Raw genomic sequence first — 24862 nt, 5'->3', positions numbered from 1 at the left:
GCTGGGTGCTGTGTCATTGTGTAAAGCAACATACTATCCACAAAAGCAAGTACTTAACTGAGAAGTTTATTTGAACATTGTCACGTAACACTCAAAGAATTGTAGTCAGTCTGGATACAATGCAAGTATTTAACTTAGAAACAAACTGAAACAAAGTATACTGTATTGGATAATGCAGGTATGTCATTCGTTAGAGGTTGGATTATTATTAGTTGTTCCTATAGCGCCAAACTTTCTTTATAGCTGCTTAGCAGAATGAATAAAATATTATTTTAACCAACTCTCATGCAGGATGGCTGTGTAATAATACAATCATAGTAGCGTTGTTGATAGTAATAACAAAATATATGAAAAATATAATTCAATGTCTATAAACCTGTATTAATTGAAGAGATGTAACCACTCCAGATGTTTCCGTCTAACAAAGATTACTCTTGAACCTTGTTCTTAAATAACAAATTGTTTACACCATTTACACATAAAAATTGTTATTTCCTTTTACACCATCGTATGGCCCAAGTCAACACATATTATAGAATCTCCAATTGTAGAGAGACTTGCAAGATGACCAAATTATTTTAACATTCACAATCGGTATGGATTTGCCTGTGCTAACCCTCAGTGCTATATACCACATGGCTATGACAGCTTTGTTTTCAACATACAAACATGGTTCAGAACAATTACATTTCAAGTAAAACTTTTGAAGCTGAAATATGAAAAGTTATATTTTCTTACAAATCATGTTTCAAGTACAGCATCACACTATCTTCCCTGGTGCTGTTCAGCAAGTGGAAAAGGTTAACAAAGCATATACCACACTCACTGAATTACATTGACATTATGAATGGGCTTTTAAATGGGTCCAGCCCAAGAAAATCTATAACCTGTACAGATCCATATTAATGCACACACACACACACACACACACACACACACACACACACACACACACACACACACACACACACACACACACACACAACACAACACAAGCACAAGTTAATACATCCATGCAATGAATGGCATTTGAAGAGCTAACAAAAGGCTGGTGACTACTATAAGCATCTAATGCATCTGACAAATCTCAGATAGAAAGGGATACTATTGCTTATGCTTAAAAAAGACCTGCACTCAAACTACTGTTGGACCGAAGGCGTTAAAAAAAAGTGCAAGATCCACCTGCACCTGTCCATCTCTATACCAGTTGATTGGTTTACTGCATATGGGAACAACATGTTTTCAAAACAAGACACCTCCCACATCATGAATGCATATGAAGTCTGGAATACCACCACAATAGTATACTCATTCCCAGGCTATAGCTTCAGGAGGAAGGGTCTACTTTTGAGATAACACTTGCAAACATAGGCATTTATAATGCAGTCTGAAGCTTTGTCAAGCACATTACCTCTCGGGTATTAGAAATACTAATTGTGATATGTTGTATTTGAGAGTTAGAATTCTGAACTACGGAGCAGGGGCATGTGTTGCTATTTTTTTCTGGTGGTTTAAAAGCACAGTTTACAATCTAAACACCAATATCCTATGACCTCTGGTCACAACACTTGTTCAATACATGCCCTTTTCCTCATAACACAACTGATACCTATAGAGGCAAATATATGCATGCGTTAGTCCTTAGGCTTTCTATGGTAATGCAGATACAACCATTGAGCGATTCACGTAACATTAGAACAATGGAGACTTAAAACTTTGGCTTTCATTGAATCAACAAAAAATGTTGGAAAATTGAAAAAAACTAAAGTGCGTCTTTTTTCTTGATCAGTTTCTGAGAAATCTGTTATGGTTGGGGGAAAATCTTCCATAAAGAGACAATTCTTTAAATGGCACCTTATTTCTCACCAGCATATATCACAGAGTTATGCTTGAGAACATGATTGAGAATGAGAATACAGGGTTTTTACCCCAAAATGAATGTCCTTCATTTGAAAAGGGTTTTGGACTTTGAGAAGCCATTATGGAATGGAAACCTTTCCCACAGCTCCTATTCAGAGTTGACTAGGTCCAACTATTATCAAAAGGTTTACACCGAGAACACAATAGTAAACAGGGGACGCATCATAATAACATAATAAAGGATAAACAGAGGGGGTCCACTCCACACAGAGAGAGGGAGGGGTGCACACATAAACAATAATGACTAGCTGCCTTGGGACAGCCTTTAAATATCTCAAAATTACTGATCAGACTTCATCCACTTCCCAACGTGTACAAATAGTCTTATGTTCACATACCGTACTGAGGTTTTCTCCCCATGCCAACCCATAGCACTGTAACATTTGTATAGTTCACAATCCAACTGCACTATTGACATGCATGATGAAAGCATCAGTTACAAGAGGTGACTATGTCTGTCTAGCTTAATGCACTTCTCAACAGTCATTATGATGACATCTCACTGAGCAACAGAGGTATTTTACCATTGACCTCCAAGACACAAGAGGGAGAAATCCAGCCCTTGCTCATTGTAGGTCAACTACATTAAGGCTTCATTTTTACACTGCAAGGTTTTCTTGACAGCACATTCATTACTTTACCATAGTATCACAGGCTGGGCCCACAGTGTGTGTTTATACACACATGTAGAGGTATACATGTATAGATTGTAAAAAATATACAGTATATATAATCTGCTCTAACTGCCAAATATGATGCCAAGAGGAAGGAGTATAACAATGATTTAAAAACTGTGGTGCCAGAAATGACCAGCCATTAGAGCCATTGGGCCACAATGTAACACTTCAAGGTGCTGCCTTTCAGTGGGGTTTATTTTTTTGGGACAGGGGGAGTCGGCTGCACATCTAAAAATGACTGAATTCATACCGTTTTTTCTGGGATGTTCCGTGCATATTCAAAAGGCATTTACATTACAGGAAGACATCTATACCCCGTGACCCTGTAAAAGGGACGGCAATCTCTTCTCTTTTACAAAAAGGAAAGGAACAAGAAGAATAAATACCCAGGGAAGATTTCTATTAGAAGAGAAAAGCACATCCAAAAGGTTAAAAAATTAAAAGAAATGGACAAAACATTACAGGCAAAAAAACAAATGTTTTAGACAAGGCAAGTTAGTTGGTAAGCTGCTGCAGGAAACAAATTCAGTAAAAAAACAAAATTCACTCTGGATTGTTAAGCGCTCAATAGGATAGTCGGACATCACCCATTAGTTCATGAGGTTTGGATGTTCCACTCACAGCTGGCTGGTGTGTCTGGCCGGGCAGGGCTGGCGGATGTCCTGCCTGGACTTAGTTAAGCGCGTGCTGGCGGATGGTGTGGAAAATCCAGTCCATCTTGGTGGTCCAGCCGCCATGGTGGGCGTCATTCATCTGCTTCATGAAGTAGTCCAGGGCCTCCTGCTCAGTCTTGTCCAGGGCCAGCGTTTTACGGATGTAGGCAATGTCATCGAAGGACTGCAGCTCGGGCATCCCGGAGCCCAGCATCATGGAGAACAGGTTGATGAAGAGGTTGGCATGCTGACGAATGGCCAAGTAGGCCTTATAACACATCTCCTGAAATCTGAGACAAACAGAATAGGAGAAGGGAAAAGGCATAAGAATCAGTATATACCATTCCCCTTGTTCCCTCAATTCTCTATAGCCTCAAAATAAGCCTTTGAAAGCATACATTTGGCCATTGAAATATATAGTCTCTGCTGGACATGGTCGATTTAGCAGTAGATAGCAGTACATTTGTTAAAGCAGAAGTAAGGGAGAGGGTCTGGAAAATTGGCAGACAGTAGCCTATCAGACACCCAGGGAGACAGAGCACACATTGTTATTTAATAGCTGCCTACTGTGTAGACACTAGCGGTCTGCCAACTCCACAACCTTTACATTCAAGCACTAGACAGACATCCACAGATGTGTCCTTTCACACAAGAAGGAGAAAACGAAGACGGCTACCTCTCAAACTCTCTGGTCTTAGTGCACTCCTGGGTCCCTTTGCTGATCACAATCAAGAAATCTTGAGTTAGGACAAACGGAACTCGCTCTCGCTTGTAGCCAAATTTCTTTTTCTTGTGATCCAGGAAATGGCCAAAATCTATGTGGAACAGCTGCAAAACATCCCAGATTAGCATAGAAAAGATAATACATAGCGTTTGCAAAAAAAGATGTATCAAGACAATATCTTGTTGATAACTCAGGTCCTACCTGCCCATCATCCTTCACCATTATGTTACTGTTGTGTCTGTCACCGATGCCTAGGATGAAGGTGGCCACGCAATACCCAGCACAGGATCGCGTAAACAAGTCAACGGCCAGGTCATACCTACAGACAGAGTTACAACGTCAAATCTGAGCCGTGAAATACTACGATTTACAATTTTCAAACCAAAGAAAATCGGGAAGGAAAGCGCCCACACAACATATCGTTTCCTCACATCTCTCCCTTATTCTTGTCTTTGAGCCACTGGTGTAGTGTTGAGCTGTTGAACTGTAGCGCCCCCTTCAGGCCACCTTTACACTGGATCTGCATGATGGTGTGAGAGCTCCGCACCACCTCGATCAGCCCCACACAGTCACCTAAAGACATGCAGCCATACGGCAACATCCTGAGGTCTAGACCCTGGTTCTGCCAAATGTTCTCCATGATTCTGATGATCTGAAGTGTTAGCATGTCCTGTCGCAGGTCTGAAACAAACAAGTCATATTCAGTGTTCCATGGCAGAATTTAAATACATTCCATCTATCCAAACTAATAGAGTACAACATTACAAGGTAAAACTATTATTTAGAAAGCAGTTTGACTATAAAACTTAACGCAGACTCACCGTCTCCGTTTTTGAATATGATCTCATTGTTCTGGAAGAGGAGCTCGGACATGATGTCAGGGTTTTCCCAGTTGAGCCACAGTGGCCTTTTGGCAGATGACATGATTCTGCACTCCTCAAGCCTGGGCATTTCACCATGAGGAATACATGCCAACAATGGGAGTCATCACAAGAGGCAAGCTACACAGGCAGCTACATTAGTTTTATTGATCAATTGCATGAAAAGTGTTAGAGTGCAAGTGGTCTGCACTGAGGGGCCCAGTGGCTGAGCACATTAGTTGACAATCGGTTTACGATAACATTTCACATTTTCATACATGAGCAGAACTTTATGATGGGGAACTAGAATGCTTACTACAGGTTACCTTCTCTCTCTTAGATCAAATGAATGTAACATTACCACTAGGGCCACTAAAGAGTGATTGCTGGCCTTTGTAGCCATTGAAACAGTGTCCCATCTACAGTTTCAATAGTGTCTTTTCAGGCATTGGGTGAGTAAGGCATAGGAGTGCCAGTGTGGTGTGCCCACCGTATGTTTCCCAGCTGGTGTGCAGGGTTGAGGGGGGAGGTGAAGTTCTGCAAGGCGTCCATGTAGTCTGGCCTCCTCATCTGCTCCACCAGAAACTTCATCTGCACCTGCAGGACCACACAGAGCAGGCTGTAATGAAGATAGAGCCTCCAAAGGAAATGTGAAGCCCGGTTCTCTTGAAATTAGGTAAACGGAGCCACTGATGTAAGTTTCGTAAGTGAAACAGAAACGTGGAACAGTAAGCTGAAACAGCAGAGATTCTCTAACAGATCATCATGTTGCACAATAAGCATGGGTGTGTTGGAGAGAGAGGGAGTGCTGGGTTACCTTCTGAGTCTCGTCCTTCTTCTCCTGTTTGAGGATGTCGGTGAGGTTGATGAGTTTCTCCATGGCCTCCACTTGTCTGCTCAGGTGCTTCAGGTACATGCCACAGGCCCGGCAGTAGGACTCAAGCAGCAGGCCGAACCGCTGGCTCACTGTCTTATTGTGCATCTCAGACCTAGGGCACAGTGGACAGTGAAAGTGGATGAGTTAAAGGGCATTAGCACTCAGTCAGTCAACTCTGTGAAAGGAATGGAATTTACTCAGTAAAGTAACTCTAAGTCACTCACTTTAAGTGCCAGAAAAAGAAGTGTCCTATCCTTTGGTTAGTCAAGGCCTTTTTCAGCAGAAATCGTACCAGTGGGTTATCAAGGTACTGCTCGTATTTCAGAACCTGACAAGAGAGTATTACATTTACATTTTAGTCATTTTGCAGACGCTCTTATCCAGAGCGACTTACAGTTAGTGAGTGCATACATTTTCATACTGTATGGAGATGAGCCAGTAAATTATGACATTTTATATTTGACAACAGTCCAAACAATCAAAGAAATGTGAGAGGAAGTCAATCTCTGGACGCCAAAGCCAAATAAATCCTACCTGGACCAACTGAATGAGGTACTGAGAGAGTTTGTCATCGGTCAAATACTTCTCAAGGCACCGAACCGCAAAGTCACGGATCATTGGGTCTGGATAGTTACAATCCAGCAGCTCCATGGCTTGCTCTGGTTTTATTGCTGGCCAATCCTTCAGAAGGCAATACATCTAAGAGAAAGAAAAACAAGTCACTTCACCACAGCAGCAGTGCTGCAGCAGAAAATGATACAATTCCCACAAGAGTGCCCAGAAAAGTGTTTCAGGATATATTTATTATATTATTTATTTAAAAAAATCTCAGTAATTAAAAAACAAATATGTCACCTGTGCTACTTCATCTCTGGAGTTCCACTTCACAGCCAATAGGATCTTGGGCAGGATTTCAGGTATATTTACACAGTAGTGCCTGATGAGTAAGAGACAGTAGACATGTTAGTCAAGGCCTCTAGAAGTTTATGTATGGTGGTGACAGAGCTAGTTATGACTGTACCTGTGCCTCCAGAGGAAGTCCTTCTCCTGCTCTGTGATCTCAGAGAGGGGGTCTCGGTTGCACACCTGTCTCAGCTGCTCGTTATCACTGTCCGTTAAGGCGTGGTCTCGCGCCACTCTGTTACTCTGCAGGGAATCAGACATCACATCAGCAACCATATATGGAGTCATCATTTAGCACGGAAACCTTAGACAGTCTTAATAAATGGTTTGTAATGACTTGAGTTACAACTGTATGACAGATCAGGTCCATTTATATCCATGTATGCTATTACCTGGCCTGACTGGCAGTAGTTGAAGCCAAGCTCCCTGGATATGGTCCAGTTAGCATGTCCCTCCACGGTGGTCATGTCTGGGAACTTAACAGGACTGCTGAAGTAGTCAAACTCCAGCTCTAGACAGGGCGTTTCCTGTGTGTGGGAGAGAGACATTATACTGTAAACCCTGATGATAAGGATCACAGAAACATAGACTGGTCATGTTAACATGCTAACTAACATGTTTACCTTGTTGGGGTTGGAGCCTGTGACTCCGATGGGGTTGAGTAGGTCCTCCAGGCCGTGGGGTACAGGCCACAGGTTCAGAGCCATTTTACCAGAGACCAGGGTGTGAGTGTAGTCAAACAGGTTGACGTTCCCCCACGCCAGTGGACAGTGCTCCTGAGGAGAGGATCACGGTCAAAGGGTGGCTTCGGTTATTTACACACAAATTGTGAATGGCCATCCTTCCACAGACAATAGTGAATACAGGCTTGAGTGAATGTTATATGGGGTACTTGTGTAACTAACAACACAAACATCCTAATTGCCCCTTGGGGATTAAAAGTCGTATTGAATTGAAAATAATAGTAGGCAAGCAAACTCACTATGTTTTAGTTCAAGTTAATTGGCTTCAAGCTGTACAGTAGGTTGCTCACAAAGGACGGCCTTTAGAGGCATTTATCTCTAATTCATCATGGGCACGAAAACCCATCTCCCCGACCTTTAGGTGACATCACTCAGCCCAGGAGTCGGTTACAGTCTTCATGCCTAGGTTACACAGCCACGATCACTCCATGCCACAAGTCGATAAGTAATTCAACATCCACATAGAGGACACCTCGGGCCATTGAGGTAAGACCATTTAACACTGTTCTAGGCAGTGGGTATCATTTATATCATTAAAGGTCTGGGGTGTCCGATTAAATTGAATGCTTACCTCCTTCGCCCCTTTCCTGCCTTTCACAGAGCAGATGGAGAGACAGAGGCGGGCCGCCCGGGGGATGTCGGGAATGTACATGTCGTAGGTCAGCCACTCGTTCCACCTGGGAGACAAGCACAGCCACAGTGAATCACCTTGAACCCATTACAAGTGTTAATATCACAGATCTATACACACCCTCCTCCTCCATTACCATGGGATAAATAGTAACAATATGGTGATGTCTCTTGATGAGTGAGATACTGTCTGTGACACCATGTGTGTTGTGTGTCTGTGTACTACCTGGGATTAGAGCATGGCACACGCTGCGTGTTCACATTGTCACACATCTGCTCCCCTCCATGGTAGATGCCGGTTCGCACATAAATCTACATGGACAACAGGAAGAATAGACACAAAAACCCAGAAAACCACCAGCAGTAGCAGCATGACATTCACGCCAAGGAGTCTTACAGAAAAAATGAATTACTGAAAAGTGGCTATAAGAGGAGTTGAGGGCTAGCCAAGTATAGAAACAGAAAACAAATGAGAAAAAGGTGATCTAAAACAATAACCAATGGAGTACCTTATCTATATCCCGAATGTTCACATTGACGTATGTGGCACAGAGGACTCGTATCCGCAGGGTGCCGTTGATGGTCCACAGAGACTTGGTGGAGGACTCTCCGTTCATGTAGGGGGTGGCGGTGGAGATGCGCCTGGCGTAGGAGGGCATGGTGAAGTTGTCCATGGGTAACTGAGAGTAAAGGCTATCCTTCGCCATCAGCATGAGGTTGGGCATCCTGCCAAGCATGATGCAACTTCTCACATACTGAAAGGGAAAAGGAATAGGATTAAAATTAAGATACATGATTAAGCAATATAGACCCTAATCTGACCTATTGTTAGGCTTCAATGTGTGCACAGTAGGGCCCAACAAACCTTATATTGACTCAGGGGGCATTTCTCCAGGAGGTACTCGTCACAGCCACACACCTTGAGGATGTACTTGCCCTGGTACTCCTGCACACACATCTTGAGTTGTTCAGGGGACAACAGCATGCTCCTGGTCTTCTTCCTGATGGCCTCGGCTATCACCTGTTCTGGCACACAATCATGGTTGATCTTCAGGGTGTATTTCTGCTTGTCATTGTTGGGAGAGACAATAACCCAGATCACTACAATGATTTGACCTATAAAATAAGCAACAGAAAAGAGAATAATTAGAACATTACTCCACACAGGCTGAGAACAACCTTGAAATAGATTATCATGAAAAGGAATAAGGATAATTTTGTTTGTTGCTTATTAATGTGTCAGCCTATGGGTTGACAAAGTAGCAAAGATCAACAAAGTAGAAAAGGTAGTTGTTTGACACCCACTAAATTTGCCTTACACATTTTGACATTACATTTCTTGATTTTTATTAATACAAGAATGCCTACCTTTGTCCAGTTTGCCATGGATGTGCTTTGGAAGTTCTTGTGTCGATTCAACGTTGGGGGGGTAAACATATAAAGCCCGACTATGGGGTCCATTGGCATCTCGGAGTTCTACTGAATCCTTACAGACGTTAAGAATATTCCTCCTGAAGTCCTGCACCTCAGGGTCCTTTACTAAGTCAAACTCACACACAGGCATACCAATTGCGAATCCTGAAACAAAAGAAACTCACTTACTGATACTGTATGTTTTAGAAGATATCTAAGATAAATTTAAGCCTGTTTTTACAGTTTTTTTACTCTTTACAAAGAGGAGGGTAGTAAGTAAGTCTTACCAATTTCTCGGTTCAGAATTTTCTCCTCTCGGTTGCCAACCGGTTCGATGACCTTCAGAAAAGGCTGAAAGAGCCTGAGATCACATAGTCTCCTAGTTTCATCGTAGAACTCCTCTCGTTCTGCCTCCTGCGTAACACTGACAAAGATGTAAGAGTTCTCCTCCTGTAGTAGGTGATGCAGGGGGTACTTCCTGGCCTCCTTGAACAGTTCATGTTTGATGGTGATGAGCGTGGCCTCACGGAGGCACTCGAGGATCAGGATCATCCCGTTTGGCAACAAGCAGTCCACAAAGATCCTGGGGGGCATCAAATGGATGCCCCATAATTCACCAGAAGAAGGCCTAGGAGGCATTTATGTAGTCCTCACACACACAAAGTTAATAGAAAATAGTTCCTTATCTCCTGAAGTGGAAAAAAAGAGGAACAGCACATTAGAATGATATGAAAACAAACATCATACAGTAGACTATATCCAGACCCACCTCTTGTTGTAGTGTGACTGTAGAGTTATTATAATTATTATAAATCATTAATAATAATAATAATAATTTGGTGGGAGCTTATATTTGTCCTATTTCACACATGTACAAGTGTGTATTAATACATGTGTGAGTTAGATTTTTTAAATTGCATATCCCACTCCACCCCCCCAGAAAGTCAAGTTATTTCTCCGCCACATACAGCGAGCGCCAATGACATTTGTGACCAAATAACAGAGTTCTCCCTTTCCCTTCCTTTCCCTGAGAGTGCAACAACATGTAGCCCTATGCTATACAAGGCATTTCACTTTTTCTGCTATCACTGTCTAACATCATCAATGTCACTAAACATGCAGCTAACAATAACAACTAGGAAAACAGTCGTGGTCTGTTCAATATGAAAGGCATCCAGTCTTGTCATCAGGATGTAAGGCAAATGAGGAAGCTTCAAACACAGGATGTGGAGAAAGGAAACACTCAACCTAGTTTATTTTAATACAGAAACATGTATGGCTGAGGATATAGACAGAACATATAGAAACTCAGTACCAAACTTTATCTACCCTATGTGGACTCATGAACAAAGAAAAAAAAAAGATTAATACTTGATTGACAAATTGACAAATCAATGTTGCTTCTTACCTTAAAAGAGCTGGTCTTAACTTGTGTTAAAACCCTCACCCTTCATGTTTCAGATCATCTGATCTCTAATGTTGTTGTTGTTGTTTTCTGCTGATTGGTAGGTAACCTCTCAGCACAGTGCCATTCTCTGAAGACAGAGAGAGAGGAAGCATGAGACTTGTTATCACAATAAGCCCAACAGTAAACCAAACTCTGTGATACAACCCCTTAACAAATGTAGTTAGCTAGCTCGAGCAAGAAAACCATGCAGCAAGGAGTGGGTGTGTGTAGTCAAAGGGGAGAAAAATAACACTCCAATCATTCATGTAGCAAATTTCACTAACGTCTCCCCTGGTGTTGGTTTCATGATGAGACTGATATTCTTGTGTAACAAACAAATGTATAGCATACCGTTACTTACAGCTGTGTAGCAAGCTATAGTTAGTTAGCTTCCATCATTTCATTTTTGTTAGCTAGCTAACGTTAGCTAGATAACAGTACTGTTATTGCTATAGTTATATTAGGATCACGACTGTAATTACAGTATGACTATTAACCATACCAGCTAGCTAACGTTAGATCATATAGAAAAATAACGTTAACGTTAGCTAAGCTTTAACTCCAGTGTCCATATTGTCTGATTGTAAAACGTCTATTATTTTTAGTCATAGATATAGCTAATATAGAAATGTAGTGAATTGACACAGAAGAAAAACTCGTTAGGTAACGTTATAGCTGTCTTCTAGCTTGTTGGCATTCACAACACATTACATTTCTTGCTGACGTTCCAAATCATGATCTGTTTTGATATTAACTAGCCAACAACATAACGTTAGCTAACGATAGCTAGCCTCCTGTCGGTCTGGTTATGGTCAGCCATTTACCATTTACATTTAAATATATCTAGCTATTTTACTAAGAATGTAGCTATTATTAGCTAAATGAGAGAACGCTTACCAAGACATGTCTACGATAGGACCTCGTTGGCTAAAAGCTCGCGCTAGCTAGCTTCCAACACCTTCTCATGCTGGGTTCCAGCGGGTGTTCCAGTGGGTGTTCCGCGGCGCAAACTGAGTTCATTCGATCATGCAGCTCCAGGCTTCAGGCTACCCACGACTTGACAGCAGATTTCGCCATACCAACCCTGATGAATATTCTGTTTTATTTTCAAACAGTCTACGATTTTACCATAGCTATCAGTTGCAATGAAATTGCATTATCAAAAATAATAAACAAACGCATGTAGCCTACCAATCATGTTTGGTTCAGATGCATTAGCTTTAATTATATGACGGCCAGACAGTAAACAATTTACATTTGTTGCCAGCTGCGACAACCATGCACTGGTGGGATTTTTGTAGAAAATTGATTTACAGGAGTAGTTGTCCCGCGAGTTTTGATGGGTTTGACGCGAGTAGGCTACAACCTCAAACCACAATATATAAAATAGCTAATAAAGTTATCTATGTTAATTATTAAAAACATAGATATGTTTTATTGCATGAACATTTGGTTTTGATAGAATTTTGCAGCTGCAAGTATGTGTTCAACTATATAAATATTAGGATGATGAGCCATTGAAATGAATCATGCGGTCAAGCTACCCGACTCTCGGAATTGAATGATCAAGCTAGCCGCGCCTGAATCCCGGACTGAATTTGTGCGCCGCACTACTCTTACCATGAATGTCGAAATGCACACATCAAATAGGCTAGACTAGTCGAGTTCACAATTTTAGTGGATTATTGAAGACCAAGGCCAATACTACCTTTATACTGAGTATAAAGCATTGTCAGTATGACATTTCAATGACACCAAAGCGTCATTCAAATGTATCCTCCAGATCCAATGTGTTCCGTGATGTCATATGGGTAAATCTAGTGTAGTGGCGCATAAAAATTCGGGCGCGGATAGTTTGACCGTGGATTTCCGAGAGTCGCATTGCTTGAATGCAGTAAATGGACTGTACCAACAAGAGAAGATTACATCCACAAAGCATATTTTTCAAAGACTCACCTTTTCCCATATTTTTAAAATATGTTGTTACTAGTGTTTGGGGGTTTGATTATGATAGGCTTCAGGCTACTAAGATGTAGCCATTTTTTTTTTGCATAATGTATATCCCCACACCTCTGCTCTGCTCTTGACACTGAAAACACGCCCCTCCTCTTCTCTGGTGAAAGCAAGGTAGGCTGCTTGTTTCTCAGCTGGTTAGAGGTTGGCCAGGATGCAATGATGGCGTTACATGTCAACAATAGAGATGCTTATTATCAGAGTGCCGATTATTACAGAAATTCGCAGCCTTTGAACTATGGGGATAGCAGTCATTATTTTGCCCGGTTACCAGGTAAGAAAAGGGTCTCATTCATTGCTGTCAGGGACCGTGACACTGCGAATTGATGGATGCATATTTGCAGCCTCAGTTACAGTGTAACAACCAGTGCAATTTGCTGATTGAAGGGGGTTTATCCAACCTGCATCTTGGTATTATAGGTTGTAGTAGGCTATACAGATATAAAACATATTTAGTTGAGGTTGAGCCTACTCATTGATTTGAAGAGATTCGACCAACAACAGTCATGTTGAAATTAGATCTGAAATCAGAGGTATAATAGGTTTCTGATCAATTCAACCTAAAAGATATGTGAACCAAAGTTAGTTGATTTGTTAGTAAAATCCACAGCACCCTCTGTGCTTCTTTCAGGGAAGGTGTGATGCGGTGGACAGGTGTTTCATGTAACATCAACTCAAGTGATAATGGTCAGATCAGTGGGTGTAGAATTACATGATGGTCTGCTTGTTTAGAGGGATGACTATGGTCTTTTTTGACAGTCTCTGTTCCCAACTCTTGAAATGGAATTCTGTCTACTCTTGTAATGGCACAAGCTCCCTGACACAACATGCTGGGGGGGGGGGTGATGGAAGCGTGGAGTGATGGAAGTGGGGAGAACAGGCCCTGGCTCAGGTGGCTGAGGTCCTTGATGATCTTCTTGGCCGTCCTGGAGGGCAGGCAGTGTGCACCCAATGGTGCGTTCGGCTGAGCGTACCACCCTCTGTAGTGCCTTGTGGTCAGTGGCGGTGGAGTTGCCGTACCAGGCTGTGATGCAGCACGACAGTATGCTCTCGATGATGCTCCTTTAGAACACTGTGTAGGCCCTCGGGGACAGGCCAAATTTCTTCAGCCTCCTGGTGCCTTCTTCACCACAGTGTCTGTGTGGTTTGACCATTTCAGCTCCTCTGAGATGTGTATGCCGAGAAACTTGACGCGGTTGCCTGCGTCCGTTGATGAGGATGGGTGCATGCCCAGCCTGGTTCCTCCTGAAGTCCACAATCAGCTCCTCAGTTTTGCTGACATTGAGGGAGAGGTTGTTTACCTGGTACCACACCGTCAGAGTGCCTACCTCCTCTCTGTAGGCCGTCTCATCGTTGTTGGTAATCAGGCCTACTACTGTCGTGTCGTCTGCGAACTTGATGATGGAGTTGATGGTGATAATAATTATGATGAATAACAGCTTGGGTCTGGACTTGAGTTTACCTTGTTATCCAGCAATGTTGTCTTAAGTTGTTAAACCTGTTATAGATGGCATACTCTCTCTGTTGTAATCAGATAAAATGGCAATGTCCACTGAAATAGGTTGAGAGATCTATACATGCTTAATAAGCAACCTCATTGTGTGCTTTACCCTGACTTCCTGTAGCTTTATTGGTAAAAATATATATATTGATAGATTGATAATTTAGTGTTTTCTATTGATAGCCTCCAAGCTGCTCCCCCCCACTAATCTTAGCCTGTATCCAGGGTCCCCAATTACATTCAGCCCATATGCCTCTCTATTTATGTGTGGGAATACTTGGGAACAGATTTCCTAAATTTAAATCACTTTGAGCTCATTTCCTGGTGATTTTACAATATTTTATGTCTGAGAACAAGTATATACAATATATATATATTTTCTCAGAAAACTTGGGGGGCCAAATAAAATAAATTTGGCCCGCGGGCCGCCTATTGGGGAACCATGCGTATAGTCTAATTATCAACCATCCCTCTCTTGATCTGGCAATAATGAGTCCTTTCAGATGGCTAGCTGTCAATAGCCTAACTGCTATGTTGCCATTTCTAACTAGGCTAACTAATGGGTACATATTTAAGCCTCAATTAATCTGTTTTATCTGCATGACTGAGTGTCTCTATGTTGTGTCCCTGCAAGACATTGAACATTGCAGAATAAGAGGACTGTAATTCTCATATTAAAATATGAAGTCTTTATGAGTTCCCTTCAAGCTTTCTCCATTCAAAGACTAGTCATGCACATTCCAGTGCATGAGGCATACACTCTTCCCTCCATAATTGATGTGGCAGAGGAACATAGTGTAAAAGACATGAAATAACTATAAGTATGTGAAGGGCTATTCAACTTTTGAAGGTTCTTTGTTATTTTTTTCTTCTGCACACATACCAAATGCCAAATGATAGAATTAGAACCCTCCACTTTAAGACCCTAGAATACCTTTCCTTAAGCTACTTTTCTCTAACTCAGAGACCCAAGGCCATCCCTCTTGATACATGGCCAATGACTACTCATTAATTTTCCAAGGACTTGCATTTTACGTGAAATCCCAGTGTTAAGCCTCAGGAGGAGTGTTATGTACCCAAGATGAGAAAAGAGGACTTCGACTCTGACCTTGGGCTATGACAATGTAGGTTCCTGGGACTATTTTGGGGATTAGGCTATATTCTCCAATGAACATGTGACTCAGGTTTGTCTCCTCATTACTCTGCAAGAGGAAATAAAGCAGTTATACAGTATCCTGTGCTTCAAGGCTAAGCAGATTAGCGTTTGTTTTTCTACTTTATTGCAAGACCCAGAAAAAATATTTAGAAAGTAAGCAATTTCCTTGAATTATTTTATTCACACTCATTTTGGAGCATTTTCAGTTGATTAGGCTACATTATGACATTTATCAGAATAACATTGATGCACACGTTGTGGGCCTAGAATTGCCGGAGCATCCTTTAGTTTGTTGTTATCAGAAAGTTCCATTTCAAGCATGCCATTCACTTGGGGTCACTGCATGGCTGCTGGAATCCAAAACATCCCACACTCTTATTTTAGGTCTGTGAATCATTGTTGTTGGGTCTCCAATCTGAGTTGATACAGTGGAAACATCAGACAGGATCGCAGCTGCTGACCCAACCCCCACTTCAACCCTTATATGCAGAAAAAATGTGGCCACACATGAGTGCCTGAAATGTACCCAGTCAAGTAGGCAATGGTCTGTTTGAATCAGCGGCAGATCAAGAAATGCTTGAGGAACTTATTGTCGCAAGGAGCTGAGCTGTGAAACCCACTATTGTTTTATTTGTTAGTGTCTGTTTCCCCAGGGAGAAATGAACACAGTTGATGACTATAGTTCTTGCTTCCTCCTAATGTTATATAACCGTTACATGCCTATCCATGTATTTAAAGTATATGATTCATTCTAATGCTTTGCAATCATTGCATTTGCCCTCAGGACCAGAGTCTATGCTGAAGCCTTCACTGAGCCTATTTGGCCAGCAACAGCCACTGTTCCAGCCAATGCCTCCTACACATACCCTTGGACCCCCTCCACAGACCCTTGGACCCCCTCCACAGACCCTTGGACCCCCTCCACAGACCCTTGGACCCCCTCCACAGACCCTTGGACCCCCTCCACAGACCCTTGGACCCCCTCCACAGACCCTCGGACCCCCTCCACAGACCCTCGGACCCCCTCCACCAGTGGTAGTGACCCCGGACCCCCTCCGTTTACCCCTCTCCAGTCCTCTGTCTGCCAAACTTCCCACTCACCTCCAGCTGGTGCAGGGGCCCCCCTGCCCTGTCCCACCTCTCACTGCCCAGTCGACCCTCAGCAGCAGGCCCCAGGAGGAAGATGCTCAGATTGGGGGCACAGACCAGGACGCTACCTTGGAGGAGCTGTGTAAGCCTCTGTACTGCAAACTGTGCAACGTCACCCTCAACTCTGCTCAGCAGGCACAGGCACACTACCAGGTGAGCTGGTTTACTGTACATGTAGCTTGTAGCCTAATCTCATCCACCAGCAGGCTCTCTCTGTCTATATGTGGTAGCAATTGAGCCTGGGGACAAGCTTACTTGTAGGCCTACCCCAACACATATGTTATGATGGCAGCAAATGCTTCTCATCATGCATCAACTACATTGTGTCAAACATGAAATGTCAATGTTTGTTTATTTGGCATATCAGCCATCACTGGTATCCCCTCATGAATGTAAGTGGAAAATGTAATCCCTAACAGTTGCGTACACTGATGATGGTGATGATGCTCATTATTCGCAATATGACACTATGGCGATGACAGTGCAATGAGTGGACTGAATTGAATCATGCGTCTCTTATCCAGGGAAAAAACCACAGTAAGAAGCTGAGAAATTTCTATGCAGGCAGCCAGCAGCCGCCTGCCATCAGGATTCCGGAAGTAATAGAGCCAGTTTCCCAGCAACCCCTCACAACTCCACCAACTGACAGTGCAACTCCCAAACAGGTAAAGCTTGGCGTTGGCACACAATGAATGTGTTATTGTTCAGGAAACTATAATACTGAATGAACAAGTCCAAGTTCTTTGAATTTTCAGCACATTCACTGTTTGGATCTCTGTTGTTGATCTGGAGAACTGCAATCAAATAGAATCGGCTCATAAGAAACAACATGATGGTTTGTAGAAAACTGTCAGCACTGTATGTTTTAACTCTTTTGATATGTAGCTTTGAACTGGCAGGAGTATCATTTAGGCTGGTGAAAAAAGAACCCTTTTTAAAAACTCACTCTTTATTTTTTGTTCAGCCGGTGTCATTCATGGGTGCCAGCAGGGTGATCTTAGCCACGGAGAACGACTACTGCAAGCTATGTGACGCCTCGTTCAGCTCCCCTGCCGTGGCTCAGGCGCACTACCAGGGCAAGAACCATGCCAAGAGACTGCGGCTGGCTGAGGCCCAGCAGAGCAGCAGCATCCTGTGAGTCTGTGGTGTCACTACTGCCTCCCCACCCAACACCAGGAAGACAAACAACAGATGCAACACGCACATGGCTAATAAAACCATATTCAAACATAGAAATCCTGCCCATTCAGCCATTGCCTGTTTTATGAAATTTAAACCAGATATGTTTCAATGCTTCCGTTTAAAGAGAAAATGACATGTGATAGATGCATTCCATTATTTTGTCCATCAAAGTAACTATTATTGTTAGGTTGGCTGTTTGATTGTTAGATTAAAAACTGAATATGGGAGACTTCGCTCTCAGTAACGTGATCCATCAATTTTTCAGAGAGTCGACTGAGTGTGTCCAGAGGCGTCCGAGGAAAGAGGGGAGCGAGTACAGGTTGATCAAGAACCGTAGGACCCCACAGGTGCCTCTTGCCATGCCAGGTACAGTACACTGAACCAAAGACATACTGGTAATAAAGTATGACCAAACAGCAAATAACTTTACAGGGGAAAACGTGTTGTAATTCCACAATTTTTTTGTAAAGATCAGATGTAAGTAAAGTAAGTAAGCCTTGGACAAGTAAGACTTGACCGAGCCAGAACGGCCCATAAAGATCAGATGATTCAGGGATATTCCTATTCTTGAGAATGTATACTGTACTGTATGTTTGAGAGCAGAGGTGGTTGGCCATTTCCTTTTTATTGATACCAATGAAGCCTTTGACAGGTAGTGAATGAGACCAGACAGCCAGCAGGTGGAGGCTATTGTTTTCTGCTCCATGTTCATAGCAGCAGTGAACAGCCGTCTCTCATCACCACCTTTGCAGGGGAAATGCTGTGTAAGAAAGTTAAGGGGGTGGCCGAGGCTGAGGCTGGTCAGTCAGTGTGAACTCACTAAGCACAGGCCCGGCGCCAGGGCTTTGGATATGTAAACTGATACAGCAACCCACGTCAGCTCTGCTGCCCCACAGACGTCACACAGCCTGCTCAGGTGGCGGGAGTCCATTAGACAGACCCTTCACTGTCTATTGTCCAGCCCAGTATCCACTTCCAATCCCCCACTCCACATATCTTCCACTGTGGCCTGCTCCCTCTGGATGAATCATAGGACACAACTGCACCCCTTCCCCTCCCTTCCCTTGCCTCTCCTCAGGGCTCAGAGACTTTGCTGATTTAATCATGTCCTTTATGGACAATTCCAGAAATAGAGCTGTGTAAAACTCTCTCAGAGAGAAAATGTGGTTTGTCTGTCGGAGTTACTCTGCAAAGGCCCGTGATGGTTGCCTCCAGACATACACGTAGATACAGCAAAGCATTTATTCTCTATCCAACATACATCTCCCTTCTCCTAATAGAGCACCACAGTGGATGTGTCATAATACCCCAAAAACCTAGTTGTCAAACAGGGAAATGGTTCCAATCGTTTTTCCACCATTCATTTTTCCCATAGGGGTTTTTAGAAACACTTAAAATAAGGGCTGTGTTTTGTGTAGGTTTACCCTGGCGTGACGTTTTGATAACCATGTAAATCTCTCTCGGACAAGGTGACATTTATGAATATATTCGGCTCTATTTACTCTCAGATTCGAAGTGGCTAATTAGCATCAAAGTAGACATCATGTAAAACTACAAATCCCTGCAAGCTCCTGCACGTCATCTCTAGCTGATACCTTTGCTAACAGGTATTGTGTCAATTTAAAACTTGCACAAGACAGTTCACAGAATTGTCCATTTAAAGAAATGCAGCCTATTTATTAATTAATACATTTAACTAACATTAGATAGTTCATCCAGAGATTCTTACCTTTGCCTCAATTTGGCATTCTCGTCCAGGTCATCATGACATTTGTAGTTCTTTATGATAGCCATCTTAGCAGCTAATTATCATTTCATTTTTGGGGGGTAAATACAGGAAAATATATTGATAAAAGTTACCTTGTCCTTGAGAGATTTACACGTTATCAAAATGTCACGCCAGGGTAAGCCTACACGAAACACAGCTCTTATTTTAAGTGTTTCTAAAATCCCCTATGAGAAAAATGAATGGTGGAAAAATTAATAGAACCATTTCCTTGTTTGACCGCTAGGTTTTATGGGTGTTATGACTCATACTGTGGTACTCTATGAGGGACACATTTGTATTTCTTCTTGTAACATTCATATGGCCATGGCAGTGGAAAGCTCCTCCTATTTATGCGCAGCCAGCCTTGCATCCCCTGTAGCACCTGGCATCCATCTGCCACTCCCATCTTCTGGTACTGTGTTCACTGGTGAGCAGCAGCTCAACACTCAGTCCCTCACTCACTCCCCATCATTTTAATGAGGTTATCCTCTCCTCTGATGGTTTGTGTCCCAGGCCCCTACTACAACCCCCGGCCCAGGCAGAGGATCCCCAGGGACCTGGCCATGTGTGTGACACCCAGCGGCCAGTTCTACTGCTCCATGTGCAACTCTGGGGCCAGCGAGGAGGCCGACTTTCGCCTTCACCTGGAGAGCAAGCAGCACAAGAGCAAGGTGTCGGAGCAGCGCTACCGCAGCGAGATGGAGAATCTGGGCTACACTTAGGAGGGCAGCGCCACAGCACGGGGGAGGAGAGGGGATGCAGGGTGGGGCAGGGGCAGGGGGGAGGGGGGAGACAACGACTATCTTCATCATGCACTGTACGCTAGATGCCAGTAGAATGGGTAGAGACTATGTTCTGCAGCAAACTAAAATGTGTGGAAGAGGAGGGTACATTTATGTAGATGATATACATAAACCACTCTTCTGCTCTTTTCCTTAATGTGTATAAGTTATTGATCTTCTGTTCCTGTTTTTGTTTGTTAATGTACTGTACGTATTTGAAGGACATTTCTGGAAAACTTTTAAGGTGTGCACAGAATGTCCACCTGCTGGTACAATTGTGGATGTTTCACTCTTGGTTGATTCTGTATGCCTGTACTGACCTGAGCCTGTGTGTGATTACCATGCATTTTGCACCTCAGATGAAACCAGGGATTTGTCCATATTTCACGCTGAATTTTACCCATAGTAGGCCTACATGAAGAACCCACCATTGGTTTTCTTTCACCGGTTTAAACCTTGTTATGACTAGGGCCGGGGACGATACCAGTATCGCGATACTTGTTAATAGCTTGGCAAGGAAACAAAACACGAAGTGGATTAAACTTCTTTAGGAAAACAGCCCTAATGTTGGAAACAAACATCATTATGTTGTCATCCAGAGTCACATTTATTTATTTCCAAGCTATAACACATAATATTTTACATACGGCAGGTTTTTAAAGGACCAAAGCGTTTGGTCTGCTTTGTGTTTTCATGTTTGCCACAGAAAAAATACCGCTATACTGGTACTGTCACAGCCCTAGTTATTACCTGAGTTTGAGTAGCTGGACATTGCTAGACTATATATACAAAAGTATGTGGACACCCCTTCAAATTAGTGGATTCGGCTATTTCAGCCACACCCATTGCTGACAGGTGTATAAAATCGAGCACACAGCCATGCAATCTCCATAGAAAAAATTGGGGCTGTTTATCATGGTTCGGGCTAGGCCCCTTAGTTCCAGTTAAGGGAAATCTTATCACTACAGCATACAATGACGTTCTAGACGATTCTGTGCTTCCAACTTTGTGGCAACAGTTTGGGGAAGGCCCTTTTTTGTTTCAGCATGACAAGGCTCCCGTGCACAAAGCGAGGTCTATACAGAAATGGTTTGTCGAGATCGATGTGGAAGAACTTGACTGGCCTGCACAGAGCCCTGACCTCAACCACATCGAACACCTTTGGGATGAATTGGAACGCCGACTGCGAGCCAGGCCTAATCGCCGAACATCCTTGCCCGACCTCATTAATACTCTTGTGGCTGAATGGAAGCAAATCCCCTCAGCAATGCTCCAACATCTAGTGGAAAGCCTTCCCAGAATAGTGGAAGCTGTTATAGCAGCAAAGGGGGGACCAACTCCATATTGATGCCCATGATTTTTATATGAGATGTTCGATGAGCAGGTGTCCACATACTTTTGGTCGTGTAGTGCATGTGTAGTAGAGGAAAGCAAAGTTCTATTCCAGACTTCTACTAGACCATGAGCCAGTTTCCCAAAAGCATATTGTTGTCTATAGTTTATAGAGAACTACGGGGATGTGACTATAGTAGGATCCTATGGTTCTAACGATGAACTTAGCCTTAAGATGCTTTTGGGAAACCGGGCCCAGGTGAATGTACTGTGATTGCGATGACAATTATTTCCCCCAGCAGGCTTTGCACAAACAAACTATGGATATTTTTTCAATTTACAAAATCGGACTGACTGTTCCCTTTCCTTATGCATGTTTACATGGGTTTGGTACGATCCCAAGCATCCTGAGCATCCCAGTAAACTCAGCCTGTTGTGCTGGTCCCTTATTATTCTTGGATGCTGTAAAAGCCAGCTGCTGTAAGCTCCTGACTTCCCTATGGGAGGTCTGCTCTCCGAGAGCAGAGTACCTCAGGAGAATACAGAGCAGGACTATTTTTAATTGGGTGGCTTAGGGTTATTTCCACAAGGCCTCTACTCTCTCATTTAGAGCAAAGGGAGTTTAGGCTTTTATACAAGCCCAATTTGTTCAGAGGAGAACCACAACCAAAGCTTGAGTTCATATTCCTGTATATCTGCCCCTTAAAGGGGCAATCAGCAGTTGCTACGTCAATTTTTAGACTTATAAATAATGATATGTACCCATTGGTTCTTGAAGAATATAACTTAGCTTCATGAGCTTAGTTTAACGGTCGTACTCCATCAGAACCCAAAATATAAGCTTGTTTTACTCCAATGTTGGTAAACAACGTAAACGTAAACAAACACTGTTTAGCCTCAAAACATTGTTGAAACTATAATTTTGATATCATGGATGGTCAGTCCTTTACATCCATGAATTTGAGAGTGATTACATTTCTTTAGCCCCATTCCTCAGTGTTTTACCGAAACAGTGGCAGGGAAAACACTTTGTTATTGTTTCAACACCTTTAACAATCCAATGCATGTGTACAAATATATCGAGGCATTCATTGTTGGGTTCGTTTTTAATTCACTCTGGGCCTCTGATGATTTGCTTTTCTGTATCATAAATACCCTTGTAAACTATTTTAATATAGCCTTTTTTGTTGCTCTTGAACATTAGTTTCTTTGTTTTAATTTAAGTTTATTTGTATTATTATTATATATATTTTTTAAATGGTTTATATGATTTATATCGTTTTCTATTTATGAGTGTTTGTTTTTACAGACAATTATCTGGATAAAAATATACTATTATATAATGTAGTTGAGCTTCATGTGCAACATCACTTTATTTGTACACAAATTATTATGTTATATAATATTTCACTGTATAAATGATGTTTGTGAAATTTACATTTGTGCATGATATTATTAGAATATAAATATATTTAATTATTCTGAATATCCTACTAATGGGAGTGGAGGAACTAGGCCAGTTTGCCAGAGATAGAGACGGGACCATTATATTGGACACAAAGTACTGTATGGGAATGAGTCACAAGCATTGCACTTGTTGTTATAGAGGAGATGGTGGAGTTTTATACTGATTTGCTTTGATTCATGTTATTTGTTGAAGTTCTATTGATGCGTCTCGATCTGATTTGAATCAAATGTTTACAGAGAGTGGTCTAAAGGGAAGTCGATCACATTTAATGTTGGATCCATCCAGGACCCGCTCTAGCCCGCTCTAGGGGCCCTAAGCCAGATTTGGTTAACCCACCCCCCCCCCCCCCACCCACCTCATGCTAAAACATTTTAGTGGCCCCCCTCTTGAGGGTGGAGAAAAAAAGTGTTAAAGTTCATTTCCTGCTATTCTACACATTTTGCCATGGGGTGTAAAGAAAATGTTGCAGTTTTAAGGCAAGTTTTCTGCAATTCTACTCATTTTGCCATGGGGCAGAGCTACTTTAAATCAGTTTGACAGCTAATTTCATGCAATTCTACCCCTTTTGCCATGGGGTGGAGAGAATGTTTTGCTGTTTTAAAGCTAATTTCCTGCAATTCTACACATTTTGCAATGACTTGTGCCATGTTAATATATGTCAGTGATATTGACTAACAAAATCAATGGGGGCCCCTTGGAGGTCAGGGCCCCTGGGCACGTGCCCTGCGTCCTGGTCGGTATTCGGCCATGATTACTACAAGTTTAGATAGCTGGCTAGACTAACTACCAATGTAAAAACTGTTAGCTAACATCTCTATTTGAGTGACTGACATAAAAAGAGAAACACTGCTGATGCACAACCACATTTCTAAATTGCACCTGGTTTATTCTACTATTCTTACTCTTCAAATCAAATTTCACATGCTTCGTAAACAACAGTGAAATACTTACGGGTCCTTTTCCAACAATGCAGAATAATCTTCTTCCAGTAATCTTAAATCCACTTTTTTCAAACGCTGCTTTAATACATATTCAGTGCCTCTGAACATGACTTTTGTGAGGGACTGCAGCCAGGGCTGTGTAATTAAATGGGCTGCATTGATCATGTTACACATGAAGTGATCTACTTCATCTGGTTCATCGCTCAGTTTAACCACCCAGAGCAAGGAAGCCTTTCTGTTTGGAACTAGCACAGCAGCTGAATTAACCACTTTCATAATGATACCTTTGAAGTCATAATATTATGCTAGTTTGCAAATATGTAACATGCCACTTAAAATGGGAGTGTGTATCTCACAAAGAAAACTTCATGGAAGTTCCTCAGAGTATACATCGTGGGTCTGAGTGCAATTCATTAGTCCAATGTGAGTTGTCATATCTCATTCGATGCCCTATTTCTGTTTTAGTAAGTGGAGTTGTGTTTGACTGCTGCTACACATCCATCCATGCTAGGCTGTGCAGGCTGTGTTGGCTGTGCAGGCTATGCTAGTAGCTGTAGCTGTGCAGGCTGTGCTCTATCCTCTGTGGCGTAAGGCAGGAGCCATTCCTTGCTGGGCGTAGTGTAGTGCTGCAGCAGCACATCTGTTTGCCGCTCTATCAGGAAGTGGTGACCCAGGCATCGGAACTTACCACAGGGAGATCCACACAGGCACAACAAACACTCT

At 42.5% G+C, this 24862-nt stretch overlaps 2 protein-coding genes across 2 annotated transcripts; one reads left to right on the top strand and one right to left on the bottom strand.

Moving 5' to 3' along the window:
* Positions 1-50: 50 nt before the first annotated feature.
* On the bottom strand, positions 51-11829 carry LOC311130957 (phosphatidylinositol 4,5-bisphosphate 3-kinase catalytic subunit alpha isoform). The gene is made up of 21 exons (XM_084163788.1): positions 11745-11829; positions 10809-10935; positions 9688-10089; positions 9356-9565; positions 8853-9103; positions 8497-8742; positions 8214-8299; positions 7929-8034; positions 7238-7390; positions 7007-7141; positions 6733-6857; positions 6567-6648; positions 6246-6410; positions 5936-6039; positions 5652-5823; positions 5325-5431; positions 4796-4917; positions 4406-4655; positions 4176-4293; positions 3927-4078; positions 51-3540 (listed from the first exon to the last, which is right to left on the bottom strand). The coding sequence occupies exons 3-21, from the start codon at positions 10037-10039 to the stop codon at positions 3270-3272; spliced, it is 3207 nt and encodes a 1068-aa protein (XP_084019914.1). The 5' UTR covers positions 10040-10089; positions 10809-10935; positions 11745-11829; the 3' UTR covers positions 51-3269.
* A 1190-nt stretch (positions 11830-13019) lies between these two features.
* Positions 13020-20338, top strand: LOC311130206 (zinc finger matrin-type protein 3-like; the record flags this gene model as incomplete). The annotated part of the gene is made up of 6 exons (XM_084162904.1): positions 13020-13134; positions 16302-16819; positions 17191-17331; positions 17631-17800; positions 18114-18214; positions 20130-20338. 6 exons carry the CDS (start codon positions 13020-13022, stop codon positions 20336-20338), a joined length of 1254 nt encoding a protein of 417 aa, XP_084019030.1.
* Positions 20339-24862: the final 4524 nt, after the last annotated feature.

Source organism: Coregonus lavaretus (assembly GCF_964263955.1).
Source record: "Coregonus lavaretus genome assembly, chromosome: 6".
Taxonomy (NCBI): domain Eukaryota; kingdom Metazoa; phylum Chordata; class Actinopteri; order Salmoniformes; family Salmonidae; genus Coregonus; species Coregonus lavaretus.
This window is presented reverse-complemented; position numbering and strand designations above follow the sequence as displayed.